The sequence below is a fragment of the Podarcis melisellensis genome (assembly GCF_964234715.1).
Source record: "Podarcis melisellensis genome assembly, chromosome: 16".
NCBI classification, from domain to species: Eukaryota; Metazoa; Chordata; class Lepidosauria; order Squamata; family Lacertidae; genus Podarcis; species Podarcis melisellensis.
Genome location: NC_138533.1, coordinates 14,160,590 through 14,174,940, shown reverse-complemented (window position 1 = coordinate 14,174,940; position 14,351 = coordinate 14,160,590). Strand labels below are relative to the sequence as shown.

General features: G+C 49.8%; 2 protein-coding genes across 3 annotated transcripts in view; one reads left to right on the top strand and one right to left on the bottom strand.

Annotated features, from left to right (window-relative positions):
- Positions 1-21: 21 nt before the first annotated feature.
- On the top strand, positions 22-5,601 carry LOC309358622 (UPF0696 protein C11orf68 homolog). 2 transcript variants are annotated; one of them, XM_081891979.1, is made up of 2 exons: positions 22-162; positions 1,794-5,601. In XM_081891979.1, the coding sequence occupies exon 2, from the start codon at positions 1,809-1,811 to the stop codon at positions 2,544-2,546; it is 738 nt and encodes a 245-aa protein (XP_081748105.1). In that variant the 5' UTR covers positions 22-162; positions 1,794-1,808; the 3' UTR covers positions 2,547-5,601. The 2 variants fall into 2 exon arrangements, with proteins under 2 accessions (XP_081748105.1, XP_081748106.1); XM_081891980.1 differs by having other exon boundaries at positions 72-172; positions 1,805-5,601.
- A 634-nt stretch (positions 5,602-6,235) lies between these two features.
- RELA (RELA proto-oncogene, NF-kB subunit) overlaps positions 6,236-14,351 on the bottom strand; it is a 32,576-nt gene continuing 24,460 nt past the window's right edge. Inside the window, exons 5-11 of the mRNA XM_081891583.1 lie at positions 13,614-13,705; positions 12,646-12,780; positions 11,895-11,999; positions 10,684-10,896; positions 10,043-10,123; positions 8,941-9,015; positions 6,236-7,657 (exon numbers count right to left, since the gene is read on the bottom strand). Coding sequence (XP_081747709.1) covers positions 7,044-7,657; positions 8,941-9,015; positions 10,043-10,123; positions 10,684-10,896; positions 11,895-11,999; positions 12,646-12,780; positions 13,614-13,705 — 1,315 coding nt within the window. The 3' untranslated portion in view covers positions 6,236-7,043. The remainder of the gene's footprint in view (positions 7,658-8,940; positions 9,016-10,042; positions 10,124-10,683; positions 10,897-11,894; positions 12,000-12,645; positions 12,781-13,613; positions 13,706-14,351) is intronic.

Sequence of the window (14,351 nt, the reverse complement as noted above, 5' to 3'; positions counted from 1 at the left end):
CTGTCTCGCCGGGGAGGGTCAGAGAATGGAGGGGGCTCCCGTTTGCCCGTTTATTCCAACGCCTGCCGCTCACTGCAGCCATTGCCAGTAACGGTTTGCTTTACGGTGCTCGGAATGCTTCGCCTCCATTAAGCTTCTTGTTGCCCTGAGCAGCCCTGCAAGGTAGGCCAGTGTTATCAGCCCTAAGCGAGGGGGAAACTTCCTGGATGGGTCTTGCTTAATTTTTATTTTTGGCATACTCCTCACCCTTTCCCATAAGCTCCTTTGGGCGACTCCTTAACGCACCAACTGACACTGGCAATTTCTTTAGTCACTGCAGTGTTGTTGTTTTTAACAGCCACGCTCCTTCTGCAACCAGCTTATTGCTATTCCTTCCTTAGACTAAAATTTAATGCTGCCTAAAACGGCCCCTAAGTGAGGAGCTGCGTAGGTCTGCATGTGGTTAGTTTTTGTAGGTTCCCCTCCACAATTAAAAATGTCTTTGGAGCACTTTTGCGTTGCTGCAGTTAGTGTTGCCTTGGTAAATATGTCTTAAAGGCAGGGGTGGGAAACCTTTATCAGCAGCTGAAGGGGTCACGTTCCTTTCTGGGCCACATGGCAATGATGAGCAAAGCCAGAGGCAAATGTGGGCTGAAATGCAGAGTTTACCTTTGCACAGTAGGCTAGTCGCACACCCCTCCGTATCTTCCATCCAGACAAGCAGTTCAAAAGCACATCCCATCTTGCAGAGGCAGATTTAGGGGAGCAGGTTTGCCTGCACTAGCACCGAGCTGTGAGGGCAGCCACAACACTTAAGTAGAATGAAGTTGAGTGGCAGGGATATGCACCACATTTTGGCACCTCACAGGGCGCTACTAAAATTTGAAAGCCCGAAATCCAGGCAGAAACGTTTGTAGTGAGAAGCGGGTTGAGTGAAGGGTCTGGATTGGGGAATAGATCAGAAGGCCAGATAGCCAAGCCTGGAAGGCTGCATTTGGCTGCTGGGCCTGAGCTACCCTACCCATGCATTAAACTATACTGATGCTTTTACATTGATAATGTTAAGTCATTACTAACTTAAACTTTACTGAATTCAGTGACTAAGCCTGGACCCAACCCTTGGTGTGTAGTGCTTGAAAGGGTTGCGTGTGTGTGTGTGTACAAAACGTTTAACTATTTGTATTCCATTTTTACTACTTGGAACGTATTGTGGTTGGAATGTAGGAAGCTGCATTATACTGAGTTAGACCCTTGGTGCATCTAGCTCAGTATTATTTAAATTGACTGGCAGAGGCTCTTCAGTGTTTCAGACATGCGCCTCTCCCTTCTTCTAGTACATGTTGCTCTTCTGTTATCCTTGCAACAAGGTTTTGAGGCTGATCAAGCAGAGAGCTAGTAACTTTATGTAGAAGGCTGCCTGCTGAGCTGGGGTTTGCAGCCAGGTCTCACATCCAAGGCTAGTGTTCTGCACCATACTGCTCAGCAGTTTTGAGTAACTAAAAAAAAAAAAAAGTATGTGTGATGGTGGTGAACTTCAGTTGCTACTGCTCACTCTGGAATTCCTGTTTTATAAATTCCAAGCTGGGTTACAGTTACAGATAAATAGTTACTGGACACGTTTGGTAACGACCTCAGGGCGAGTGAGGCTTGGCCTCAATTCTCTAATCTGTAAAATGGGACTGTGTAGAGAATTTGCCTTGTTGGCTAGTTGTATGAAGGAAGGACACATTGCAAGCTAGGATATATGACAGCAGGGACCAGGCAGGCTGCCTCTTGCTTATTACATTTTGCTTTGCCCTCTCCTTCTTTGTCAGGTGCCCTGCAGTGCCATGTCCAGCCAGGATGATAAGACAGGGAAGGAAGCTGCTTTTGCAGCAGAGCAGCTGGCCGCTGAGTCCATGGCGGCAGATATGGACCCCTGGGTAGTTTTTGATGCTCGCAAGACTCCCCGGGCCGAATTCGAGGAGTGGCTGCAGACCTACCAACCGTCCCGTGTGTCCCGGTTTGGTGACCCCGAGTGCAATGCTGAGCCGGTGGGTTGGATAGCAGTGTATGGGCCCCGTTTCTGTCCTGAATCTGGCGATGTGGTAGGGCTGCAGGAGGACTGGGAGCTGCTGCAAGCCAGCGGGCGCCACATCACCTTCGACATGGTCAAGGAGCTGGCGCTGAACCGGCGAGTGCTGACCGGGAAGTGGCTCATGCACCTGGATAGTGGCTTCAAGGTGGACCATGCCTGGTGTGGCATTGCCCGTGCGGTGCTCGACGGGCGCATTGGCGTGGCCAAGGTCAGCCCCTGCTGCCCCGACTCGGAGCGCAAGCAGGTCATCTGTGTATACACAGACGACTTCACAAATGAGGAGCAGGTGCTGGTGGCCGATGCTGTGATCCGCACCACAGGGGTCAAATGCTTGTTGTCCTACAAGCCTGATGTTTACACCTACTTGGGCATCTACCGAGACAACCGCTGGCACCTTTGCCCCACCATCTACGAAAGTAAGTTTGATTTGGAATGTATCCCTCGGCGTTCGCGCATCACCAACAAAGTGAACAACATGGAAGTGACTTAAAACGTGTTCCTTTGGATGTGTGGCCCTTCCAGGGGAATGGTGTTGTGGCTGGGAGCTACAAGTCCCAGTGCCCCTCCCCTTTCGCTCCCCCTCAGAGAGACCACATTACAGTTGCCAAGCACAGGCCGGCAGGGATGCTGGAGGCAGGATTTCAGCACTGGGTGGCAGCTGCCTGCATTGGTCTTCCTGCAGCCACATTTAAGGACACCTGAATTTTTCTTTCAATCGAGTGTGCTGCCTTCCTTGTTTTCAAGAACTTCTTACCAGGAGTGCATCACTGTACTTCTTCCTCAGTTGCCTGTGCGTATGCTTTCATATCCCCTTCCCCAGTGACTTTGGGTATCAAAATAAATGCACACACTCCCATTTCATGACAGGTCAGTAGAAAGATTGCTGTAGCAGTCAAAAAGAAAAGGGGTGCCAAGTCAAATGATCTCTTATTTGACAAATCCTTGCATGTTTAGGATATGAATACCCAACATGGTGTCTTCCAAATGCTTTGGTCTGCAACTCCCAGCATCCATGTTGAGTGAGGCTGATGGGAGTTTTAGTCTAAAACACCTGGAGGGTTTGGCTACCTCTGTGCTAAGAGGCGGCATACTTTCTAACAATGCCAAACATTCCCATCTTGTAGAATAATCTAAGCAGACTATGGGGAGTTCTGTGAAACACAAAAGTTTGGATATTCTTGCTTCCAACAGTTTCATCTAATTTTGCCACAGGTTCCCCAGGCCTGCCATAATGCCTGGGAAAAGTAGTTTCTAGGGAAGTTTTTCATCAGAAACTACTAATGGTTCACCAGGGAGGTGCTGTGTAGTTTTGAAAGAGGGGCTAAACATAAGACACTATCCCAACAAAATGTGTTGGGAGAACAAGTTTTACTCATTTAAGGGAATGTCTCTCAACATTTCTTTCCTCTTGAGGCTGTGGAAAAGAAATTTGATTCAGCAGCACTTGCCTACCTGTAAAATAGGTTTTTAAAAAATAAAAAAGTAATTTTGTCTTCTTGCTGAATGTTTATTGCCAGGAGGGTGTGTGGAAAGAGAGAATGGAAATGGAAGAGGCAAGCAGGCCAGCTGGCACCAGTCTTTGAATTGCCTCACTTGCAGTTTAAAGATAGTTCCTACTCAGGAAACTTTGAATTTTTAAAGAGGCTTCTGTACTAGGGTGGCCATAGGTCTGGAATTTGCCAGACATGGCCAGAATACGGCAGTCAGAAGCAGTGTCTGGGTGGAAATGGCTGAAATTGTCCTGGAAAACCCGGACATATGGCAACTCATGTCGGAAGTCAATATTATGGTGAATTCCCCCCAAAAAGCTCAATTTCCATTTTTTAGATTTTGCAAAACAAACAAACACCTCAACTTTTTGTCTGGATTTTAACTTTTTGAAATATGGCAACCTTATTATGCAGACTAAGTATGCTTATCCTTGAGAGGGGAAGGGCTGTGGCTTAGCAGTAGATTCAGTCCCCAATGACATCTCCAACTGGAGCTGGCAATGTCCCTCGACTGAAAGCCCAAAGAGCTGCTGCCAGTCAGTGTAAACAGTACTGAAAGAGGAATCATTGTTCTGACACAGTATAAGGCAACTTCCTACGTTTCTACATTACGGGAACTGAAGGAAGGACCTGAACATTCTTGCACTATGGTGAACCTTGTCCGTGCTCTTCAAATAACCAGCCGTACCACAAAATGAATTACCAGCATGTGAAGCAGCTGTCCAGTAGTCAGAATTTGCTTTCTAGCTTGTGCATGCAACTACCATTTCAGGTAGCCTTTCTAACTGAGGGCAGTTTGTTTGGGGATTTTTTTGTGAAGCTTCTCCCCTTCAAGATACAAATGTAAGGTTGTTTCAGGGGCACATGGCTGCCATCAACCCCAGACAGCATGGCCAAAGAAGCCCAGGGAAAGTGGGAACTGGGGGCCCAGCAATATCTAGAGAGGCCTAAGATGTCCCACGCCTGGGCTTAGGGAAAGAGCATGATGCATGTATAAACCGCACCTTCTACTTCCCTGCTTGATTCATGCAAATTGTACATGTGGATAGGGATATCTTATTTAATGTTTTGGAAGAAAAGCTAGATAAGGGTTCATAAGTGTCATAATTCTATGGGAGTGCAGGCAAAAGTAATAAAAGAAAATGGCTTTGGTTCCAGAAGCTCTTTCCATTAAACAAAAATATTCTGATCAGCTGGGAAACGGGAGGGAGAAGCTTAGGAGCCAAGAAGGCTGGCTGAGCAAGATGCAAAGAGGTTGGGTGCTTAATGTAACACTCTTCGCACCAGCAAAGCCAAAATGAAAAATCAGAACATCACAATAAATTATACAACCTGAAAGAAAACAGGCACACCTATACGGTGTGCACACCTATGCTCCAATGTTCCTTTGGTGTGCAGTTATACAACAGCCCAGGAAGCGAGAAAAAACAAGGAATTACTAAGCTGTTTTTTTGTTTTAAAAAGCAGCACAATAGGGTTTATCCATGCTTCTAAATGATAATGCACTGATGCCTACCAGATAGATGTTTTGGATTGTAATTCCCATCGGCACCAGTCAACATAGTCAATGGTCAGGAGTGATGGGACATGACAGCTTCCTGGGGGAAGGCTCCCAATTTGCCCCCTTAAGAACCTAATAGTCCCCGTGGCTTCTGGATTTTATGTGACTGGGGTGGGGGTGGGGAGAATACCAATACTGGTTTGAGGTGACATTGCCTGCAAATTAAGGCCACAGTTCCCAGATCTTCCTTCCACAAGTCCTTATGGAAACCACACCCCAATTCCACGATAAAAAGAAAACTGCCAGGCTGAGGCTTCAGTTTATTTTTAGGAACCTGCTATAGGAAGAAGAAAGCAAGAATTGCCACATCAGATAACAAAAAAAAGAAGAGTGAGACAACTGTGGACCAATAACAGCACTTAAGTGGTTAACTATCTTGACACACCCACCCACCCTTAAAAAAATGCAGCAAATAGTATTTAAAAAACAAGGCGCAATCCCGCCCCCACCCTGGACATAACCTTGGCTGCCCCTGCTGGCTTGGCAGCTGCTTTCCCCACCAGACCCTGTTGGCAGCAGGCTGCATCCTAACCTGGGATAACTGGATCTCTCTTCTGTTTTAGACCTTGTGTCTGAGTTCAACTGCTTCCTGCTAGCTTGTTTTCGCTCTACGTGGCCTAAACTGTCTTGCTTTTCTTTGGAGAGGTGGCATGATTTGGGGGCTGGCAGGCACTGGGTTCACATGGAGGGTCTCAAGCCCTCACCCTAAGAGGAAACTGAGCAGGGCTAGGGCCAAACAAAGCCTGCAACAGAAAGGCACCAAATGTCCCATTGCACCCCCTTATAGTAACGGCATATTTTCTGAGCGGAAAGGCTCAGAGTTGGCTTCAGTACGGAAAAAGAAGGCGCCGCCCACATCCTCATGCAATTTCCCATTGTTTTATCCCCCCCACCCCCCGCCACTGGCAGGCAAGGTGCAGGCCTGACTGGGTCTGCATCCCTTTCATCCACGAGGCTGGCTTACCCCTCACAGCCTTGTTGCTCTTTCTGGCTTTAAAAAAACCCCTTATCTTAAGAGGAAGAAGTCCTGTGTGCGTGCCACAGAGACTGACACAAATCCCCAGTTAAGGCCAAGGACACCAAGGTTGAAAAATAGCCTGTGTTTTGCCACCACAAGTCCCATGTCTGTATACCCACAACAGCCTGCTAGAGTTAAGCTATTCCTTCTACAGCAAAGGACCAACAAACGATTCCAACTCTTCCCGCCTCTTCAAACATGGGCAGAAGGGACAAACCCTCACGGCCCTGGAGATGGCTGTAGGGTTTCACCAGGAAGGCCTCACCCACCAGAAGAACCTTGGGCAATGCTTTAAGGCACTCCGGAAACAGTACAGAAGTAGCTTTGCTTTTCAAATATCCTGGTACAGCTACTGTAGCATTTAGAACTGTGTGGCTTTTCATAAAAAGGTTAGAAACAGGTTTGACCTGCTGATTTTTTTTGCTTGCTGGCACAGTTCTTTAAGGCTTCTGAGCTTCTGCTCCCCCTTAATGTTTTGTTTGGCATGAGGAGGAGAAGGTGCCGGCTGGCGAGTTTTCAGAAGGCAACCATGGGAAGGAGGAGAGATTCTTCCCCTTCAAACAGTCAAAAACACACACAGCTCCATAGTTCTGGAAGGAAAACAAGCCTTCAGTAGGGAAGTGAGAACTGGCTCTGCCGTGTTACCAAATGTACAACGCCCACTTCACTGGTGGCGGGTAGGAAAGAGACCTCGCCTCTGCCTAAAAGCAATGGTCCAGGCCTATAAAAACCTCATGTTCCAAGAACCTAGAGGTTGCCCCCACCCAAATACATCCTTGAAGGATAGTCCATCCAGCGGGGGGGGGGGGGACCACCAGAGAGGGGGAGAGTTAAGTTGGCAAAGTCTACGCAAACAAAGAGTGGCCACCCGGGATCTGGAGCCCAGGGACAGAAGCTGGTGGTCCTGTGACTCCACCCTTATGAGTTCAGCTGGTTCAGAAGAGAGTTCAAGTCAAAATCTACCATGGAGGAAAAGCTTTCCTCAGCAGGAAGGGCCCCCGGAAGGCCATTGTAGCAGCTGGCACCTGAGCCGCCGCCACCGCCCCCTCCACTGGGCTCCCCTTGGGCTCTCCGCTGGGACACCAGGCGGCTGATCGACTCTGGATAGGTCAGCAGAGTGCCTTGGTTGTCCTGGAGTGCTTGCTGGGCGGCCCCTTCTGTGAGGAGCTGGCAGAACTCGGCTGTGTTAATCCCCTCCAGGCTGGTGTAGGGAGCATCATCCAGGATCCCCCCAAGCTCCATGCCCCCAGCATCCGCCCCTTCGAAGTGGAGGTGCAGGAAGGCGTCTGCAATGCTGGCTTCGGCCTCCGACTCAGAGGGCTGGACCCGATGGCTCACGCCCAGGCCCGACAGATCTTCCATGTTCACCGTGCTGAAGCTGGACTGTGCAGCTGCGGTCGGAGGAGCCGCCGCCGCTGGAAGTGGGGCATGGCTGGGGCCCGTGAAGTAGGCGGGAGAAGGGTGCACCATGGCCTGGGGTTTGGAGGTGGGCAGTGGGGTTTGCCCTGATGCTCCCATAATTCCTGGGACACCTGCAAGGAAGATCAGAGAGAGGAGATGGCGACAAAGGACACATCAGCACTCTTGCATCAGTGAGAGAAGCACCAGGGCCTCCTGACCTTCCTGGACTCCCAGCTGGCCGGGGTTTACTGGCCAGAGGATCTCAGAGCTGGTGCAGGGTCTGCCCACCAGCCATGGTTTGGAAACTAAGAAGCAACCTCGGCACCAATGCAAACATCTAGCATATGTTAAGGCAGAGTTTCCCAAACTTGAGTTTCCAGACTACAATTCTCATCATCCCTGACCACTGGTCTTGCCAGCTAGGGATGATGGGAGTTGTAGTCCAATAACAGATGGAGACCCAAGTTTGGGAAATACTGTGTTAAGGGAAAGGGAGGGAAGAAGTGCATTCCCAAGAGTGGCTCCCAATTTTGCTGGGAGCCAGTGCTGCAACATCCACTCAGATGTGGCATTTTCTTTCTCTCTTTCAAAAATAACAACTTGCCAACAAGTTTCTAGTTTTAAATGCTGTGATTGTGGACTTTATAAGTGTATGTTTCCTAGTGAAATCCTAGAAGCAAGCCAGTAGGAAGCTGCCTTCTGCTGAGCCAGATTCACTGGGGCCCATCTCACTCAGTACTGTCTACACTCTGACTGGCAGCAGCAGTTCTCCAGGGTTTTAGGCAGGAAGTCTTTTCCAGGCCCACCTGGAGACGCCATTGGAGATTGAACCTGGGACCTCCTGCATGCAAGGCAGATGCTCTCTGCCCCCTCCCCCAGCAACAGTTCCAATCATCATTCAATGGGGGAAATTGCCAGATTGTGTTACATGTTTTTCTTTTGAAAGCACAGAATATAAATAGCTTAGAGCAAGGGTGGGGAGCCTTCAGACCACGAGTCAATCTCGGCCTGCCATGGGGTCCAATTTGGCCCATCACACCCACTGACACCACTGGTGATGCCAGCTGTTGGGTTGAAGGACAGGGTTCAATCCTGCTTTGGGTGCACTGCCCTGTTCCCAGTAGAAAACAGGATCTTGCAGCCTAGGCAGCAGGATTTAATCTCCACCCGTCTGCCAATGAGCACAGGTTTAAAAAGCCCCTTTCCCTTCTCCTTTAAGCGGGGGGGGGGGGGGGGAAGGGTGGACAGGAGCTGAATGCCAACCAACAGTTTGAACAGAACATATACAACTCCTAAGCTGCTAGTCCATATTGACGTCATGGGACAAGATTCCCAGCCAGACCAATTTTCCTCGTAAGCAAGCTGTTAACTTGACAGAAGGGTTACATGAAAGGAAAGGTTAGGCATTCCTCACCGCTGATGTTGGGCCGGGCCAGGCCATGTTTGGGAACAGCAATGCGGCGCTGGGAGCGAGGTTCTGCAGCTCCGACTGTTGGGAGGGAACGGAAGGGGTCAGAACATGCAAAATCCTCCCAAGAGCCCAGCAAGGCTTCAACCCCCTCCCCCCCCATGTATGGACACCGGAAGAACCCTCACCGTGAGGGAGACTCTTTGTCTTGCTTAGTATTGCCTGCTCTGACTGGCAGAGGGAGGGGGGCTCCTTCCCCATCACCTGCTCCCTGATCCTCCTAAACGGAGATGCCAGGGATTGAACCTGGACTCTGTATGGAAAGTGTGAGCTCTTATTTACTGAGCTACAGAGGAAGCAGTATCCCCCCTGCAACATCAAACCCAGGTCTCATGAGATTCCAAGGTATTCCACCTCCTGTGCTCCTCTCTGTTGGAGGCCAGTGTACTAAGAAGAGCAGGGCATGGGCCCCTCAGCCTCAGCCATTCCATCTGCCTGCCTTTTTACTTGCAAGCAACTCACAGGGTGGCTCTGCCTTCTGGGATATTCCTCCACAGCCCTGCTCTTGCAGAACTTGGTTGGAGGAGGAGGATGGGGACAAAACTAGAAGGAGTAGGCTCCACCTGTCGTGAATTCCTCGCGGCGCTTTTAGCAGAAACGCTCAGAGTCCCAGGTTTTTCCCAGTGCAGTCTTTTTAATGTGAGCTATATACAGGTGTTTACAAAAACAGTCCATACAGAGTACCTGCTCCTTAAGGCAAACGAATACTCTCCACCACACCACAGCACAACCACCACACAACCACAACTACTGTTGAACAGGCTTTCCTTTTAAAACAGGTGATAGCCAATCACATTCCTGCTGAGTCACTCTGACCCAGCACTTCACAGAGTATTGCATTAACCTGTTGAAGCCTGCAGACTTACTCAGTATCCTGTGAATCCCAACACCACCTGCCATGGGCACTGGGCTTTGTTTTCCTGTTGGTCTCCCTGTCTTCTGCCCCAACAGTCCCAAATGGGGCCCAGTCGCCAATGTCTCACCCCCTTGAAGGTTCTTCAACCAGCCACACCACCCTTTTCTTCTACCCCTCTAACTCGAGCCCTACCTGCAAAGGGTGTTTTCTGAACAAAGTTCTTGAAGGTGCCAAGGGTCCGTTTGCGTTTCTCGTCAATACGATTGAAGTCACCTGTCCAAAAGGAAAAGGGGGGTGGGGGAGAATAAGGACACATTTGCTTTGAAAGGGAGCTGATAATGTACTCTCCAATCATAGGCAACGACTGAGTAACAGGAGAGCTGGAGTCAGGGAATCATGCCTGCACACTCACAGCGCCGTTTGAAATTCGCCAGGCACTGGGCGCATTTTGCACCTGACTTTTGGCCACTTGTGAGCAAGTGAAGATGCCCGGGTGCCAGGAAGGTACCTGACGTCTCCACCACCTGGAGGCGCATCCCTGGGGATCCTTGGATCTTGCCTGCTTTCACACACTAGCAACACACCCTTTCAGATTCTCTCTGTGGTATTTCATCTGCGCAATCAGAACTTTATTTCAGGAAGCAAAAATTCACATTGAAAAGTATGTCTTTTGAGCCACTGGGCCCCAAAATGAAAACTAGGCATTCTGTTTTGGCAACTGTAACCCTGATTCAGGGAGCCCTTTGGCACCTGACATACATCTGAGTTTCTGAGCTGGCTCACAGCTGAAAGCTCATAGAGCTTAGAACCAGAGCATGCAAGAGAGGACATACCTTCATCAGGAAGATAACGGAACTCCATGGGCCCACTGACTTCCTTGTCGGATGGGCGACGCAGCTGCATCTGGACTGTCACCGGCTCCCGAAGGGTTTGGTCCATGTACGGCGGGGTCTTGAAGACAATGGCCACTTGGCGATGGACGTCGGCTTGGGAGAAGGAGCCCTTTGCCTCCCAAGAGTCCTTGAAGAAGCGGACTTCGATGTCCTCTGCAAAGGAAGCGGGGGGGGGGGGGAGAGGATTGAGGGGTTCAGACTCACTGAGAACGTAAGAACACAAGGAGAGTCCTGAAACTGGATCAGGCCAATGGCCCATCTAGTCCAGCATCCTGTTCTCACAGTGGCCGGCCTGGTGCTCCAATAGGAAGCCTGAAAGCAAGTCCCAAATGCAACAGTGCTCTTCCCAATTGTGATTTCTGGCAACTGGTACTCAGAAGCATTCTGCCTCCAACAGTGGAGGGTGAACCGAGTCTCACCCTCTTTTAAAGCCATCCAGGTTGGTGGTTGTTGCTACCCCTTGCTGGTGTGAAGGGTGGGGGAAAGAACAAAATGGGAAATACCAACACCTGGTCTTATTTCCTTTCACCACAAATGTGTAATCATCTCCTGTTCCCAAACTGAGAAATGGCCAACAGCACTTTTTGAAGGCAACAGGCCAAAATACCCATATACACACACCAAACAAAATGTGGAAGACTTTTTAACATTTTGAACATATCAGCTGACTCCTTGAAGTTGCCTGCCATTGGGCGAGATGCTGTGACATCAGGGCAAACCTCACAGAAAAGCCCAGGACTGAAGTGGGCAAACAGTGCTGGAAGCAAAGAGGTCAGTTTGGCCACATGGTGACTATAGTGAGCCTGCATTTAAAAATGCATAAGTTAGGGAGGATTTTAAAAGGGTTGGCAGACACAGGAGGCTTTAGAGATGGTTTCGGTCATTGTTATGAGCAAAGATGTGGCTGGAAGGGCTTTCTGAGTTTTCCCCACTACACTAAAAACTGCCTTAAGAATAAGAACAGCAACAGCAACAACAAAACAACAACAACACCACCATGAAAGGAAAGCACACATGAAAAGTTGAACCCTTGCTGCTGTTGTCCAGAAGTCCTTTGCAGCCTCTTCCAAGGCTTGACTCTACATCTCTTCCAAAGCCCAAGGTGGCCAATGGAAGTAAAACCCTGCACTGAAAAGGGAGGCATCTCTTACCTTTCTGGACCTTGTCACAGAGGAGGAAGATCTCGTCTCCACCCAGGCAGCTCCCTGAATTGCGGTTCACACGGCAGATCTTCAACTCGGCTGTATTGGGAGCACCTGGAGAAAGAGAGGGCGCCGGGGCCATCTTAATGACTCAGTGGCAGTGAGGGAATACAAGAGGCTGTGTTATGGAGACCATTGGTCCATCTAGCTCAGTACGGAATACACTGGCAGTGGCTCTCCAGGGTTTCAGGCAGCCTACCTGGAGATGCCAGGGATTGAACTGGGTAACTTTTGCATGCAAAACAGGTGCTCCACCACTGAGGACCTTTGTTGAAAAATAAATATCCCAGTCCTCATGATTCTGAACAAAGGACCGAACTGAAAAGGGACATCTGAAGCTGCCTTATACTGGTCAGACCATTGGTCCATCAAGCTCAGAACTGCCTGCACTGACTGGCAGCAGCTCTCCAGGGTTTCCAAATCATGATTTAACGGAAGCCCCATTAATTTCAATCAAGTAGTTAGTGCACCTAACTCTGATCTGCATCCATTCCATTTCCTCAGGGATAGAATTATTTACTTGTTGGATAAAGAAGCTGCTGTTAAGTTGCTCTGGGACCCTCAGATAGAGCAGGATACGAAAATCAAAAACCAATGAATGATCAGTGTTGGGTCTGCTCCACTGTCCATCCCTGGTTGGTCCCTCCCTCTCTAATAAAGGTAGCGGTGTGCATCAGAGACACCCCCCGTTAGCACTCACGATTGTCATAGATGGGCTGTGAGATTGCCAGGGGCAGCTGGACCAAGCGCCCACTGCCTGCATCCTGAATCCACACCTGGAAACAGAGCCGAACCGCGTTCAGGTCATAGTCTCCTTTTAGCTCTTCCATGGACACTGGAATCAGGGGCAGGCGGGGAGGGAGAGAGAAAGCAAGAAATATAAACAATACAGTTAAGTCTAGAAAAGGGAAGTAAAAATTGTGCACCTGCATCTAGATGGTTCAACCCCTGGAAATGACAATTAAAGAGAATGCGGCAGCACAGGGGTGGGTCAACTGTTTTCAGCTTGTGGTGCAGATTCCCTCCTGCGCAACATTTCAGGGACCGCATGCCAGTAGCAGACAGAGCAATGAATGCAAATCTGAGCCTGGAGGGCACCCTGGTATGTCTGACGATGGTTGGGCTTAGCTGCTGCTTTTACAGGGATAGGAAACCCTTTTCAGCCGGGGGGCCAGATTCCCTCCTGGGCAATCTTCTGGGGGCCACATGCCAGGGACTGTCAGGGCCAGAAGCAAAAGAGTGGGCAGAACATCAGGTGTGAATTTTAGATTTCTACAGAAGGCTAGTTTCTAGGCACACCTGCACACCCCTCTCCATCCTGGCAAGAGGCATTATCAAAGTTCAAGGGCACATTCTAGCTGGTCTAGAACAGTGTGAATCAGGGTGAGTGAGGGGCATGGTCTAGGGAGAGCCCCAAGAGCCACACAAGGAGGCCTGGGGGGCCGCATTTCATCCCCGGGCTTGGCATTGCAGCATCTCTGAGACAGCAGGTTGCAAAAAAGGCCCTTCTCTGCAGGAGACTCCAAAGCAGCATTGCTGGTCATCACATGCACAGCTAGGTGGGAGAAATAGTCTGAGCTAGTCCAAGACAGCTTCTCACGTTCCAACAACACACCCCTGCCCCCCACAAAGCCCTTGACCACTGTCACGGCCGACAGCGCTCCTCACCATTGAACGGGTTGTTGTTGGTTTCGATCCGCTTGGCCACGGCCTTGTCCAGGTCTCGTTTCCGCACGCATTGGATTCCCAAGTTCTGGAAGCTGGGAAGGAGCACATGGAGCAGGCAGAGGTCAGTGTGCAGCTTGGAGGGAGGGGGAGAGGGAGGCACAAGGAGGTGAAAGGCATCGGGTGAGAAGCACGGCTGCTTCCCCAAACACCAGCGAGGAAGATCCCCAAATCATCCACCTTCACGTGGAGATGGTGATGCTCTTAACATTGGCCCATCTAAGCTTGCTTTATTCTTTGTACAGACTCCTGTGTGAAGAGCCAAGCGCCCCACTCGCACTGGGCCGCTCGGCTGCTTTTCACGCTAACTTTTCTCCTCGCAGATCCAGGTTAAATGGCCGACAGTGAAACCTGCAGAGCTTCAAGCAGCCGCCGTCAAAACATGGCCCACAACTACCTCCTCTTGGGTTTTAACCTGTGTAGTTTTTTATTTTGGACTTTGCAGCTGCCGTGGTCGCGGAAGGGCAGTAGCTCAGCAGTGAGCACATCTGCTTTGCACACCGAAGGCCCCAGGTTCAACCCCAAAGGCATCTTTGCGTAGGGCTGGGCAAAGATACGCTCTCTGAAACACTGCAGTTGTTCATTTAGTTTGGCAGCTTCATCCCTCAAGTTGTGCTTATGTTTGCACTTTCGTACGCAGACGGCAATGGCTAGCGGTTGATGCAAATAAATAAACACCCA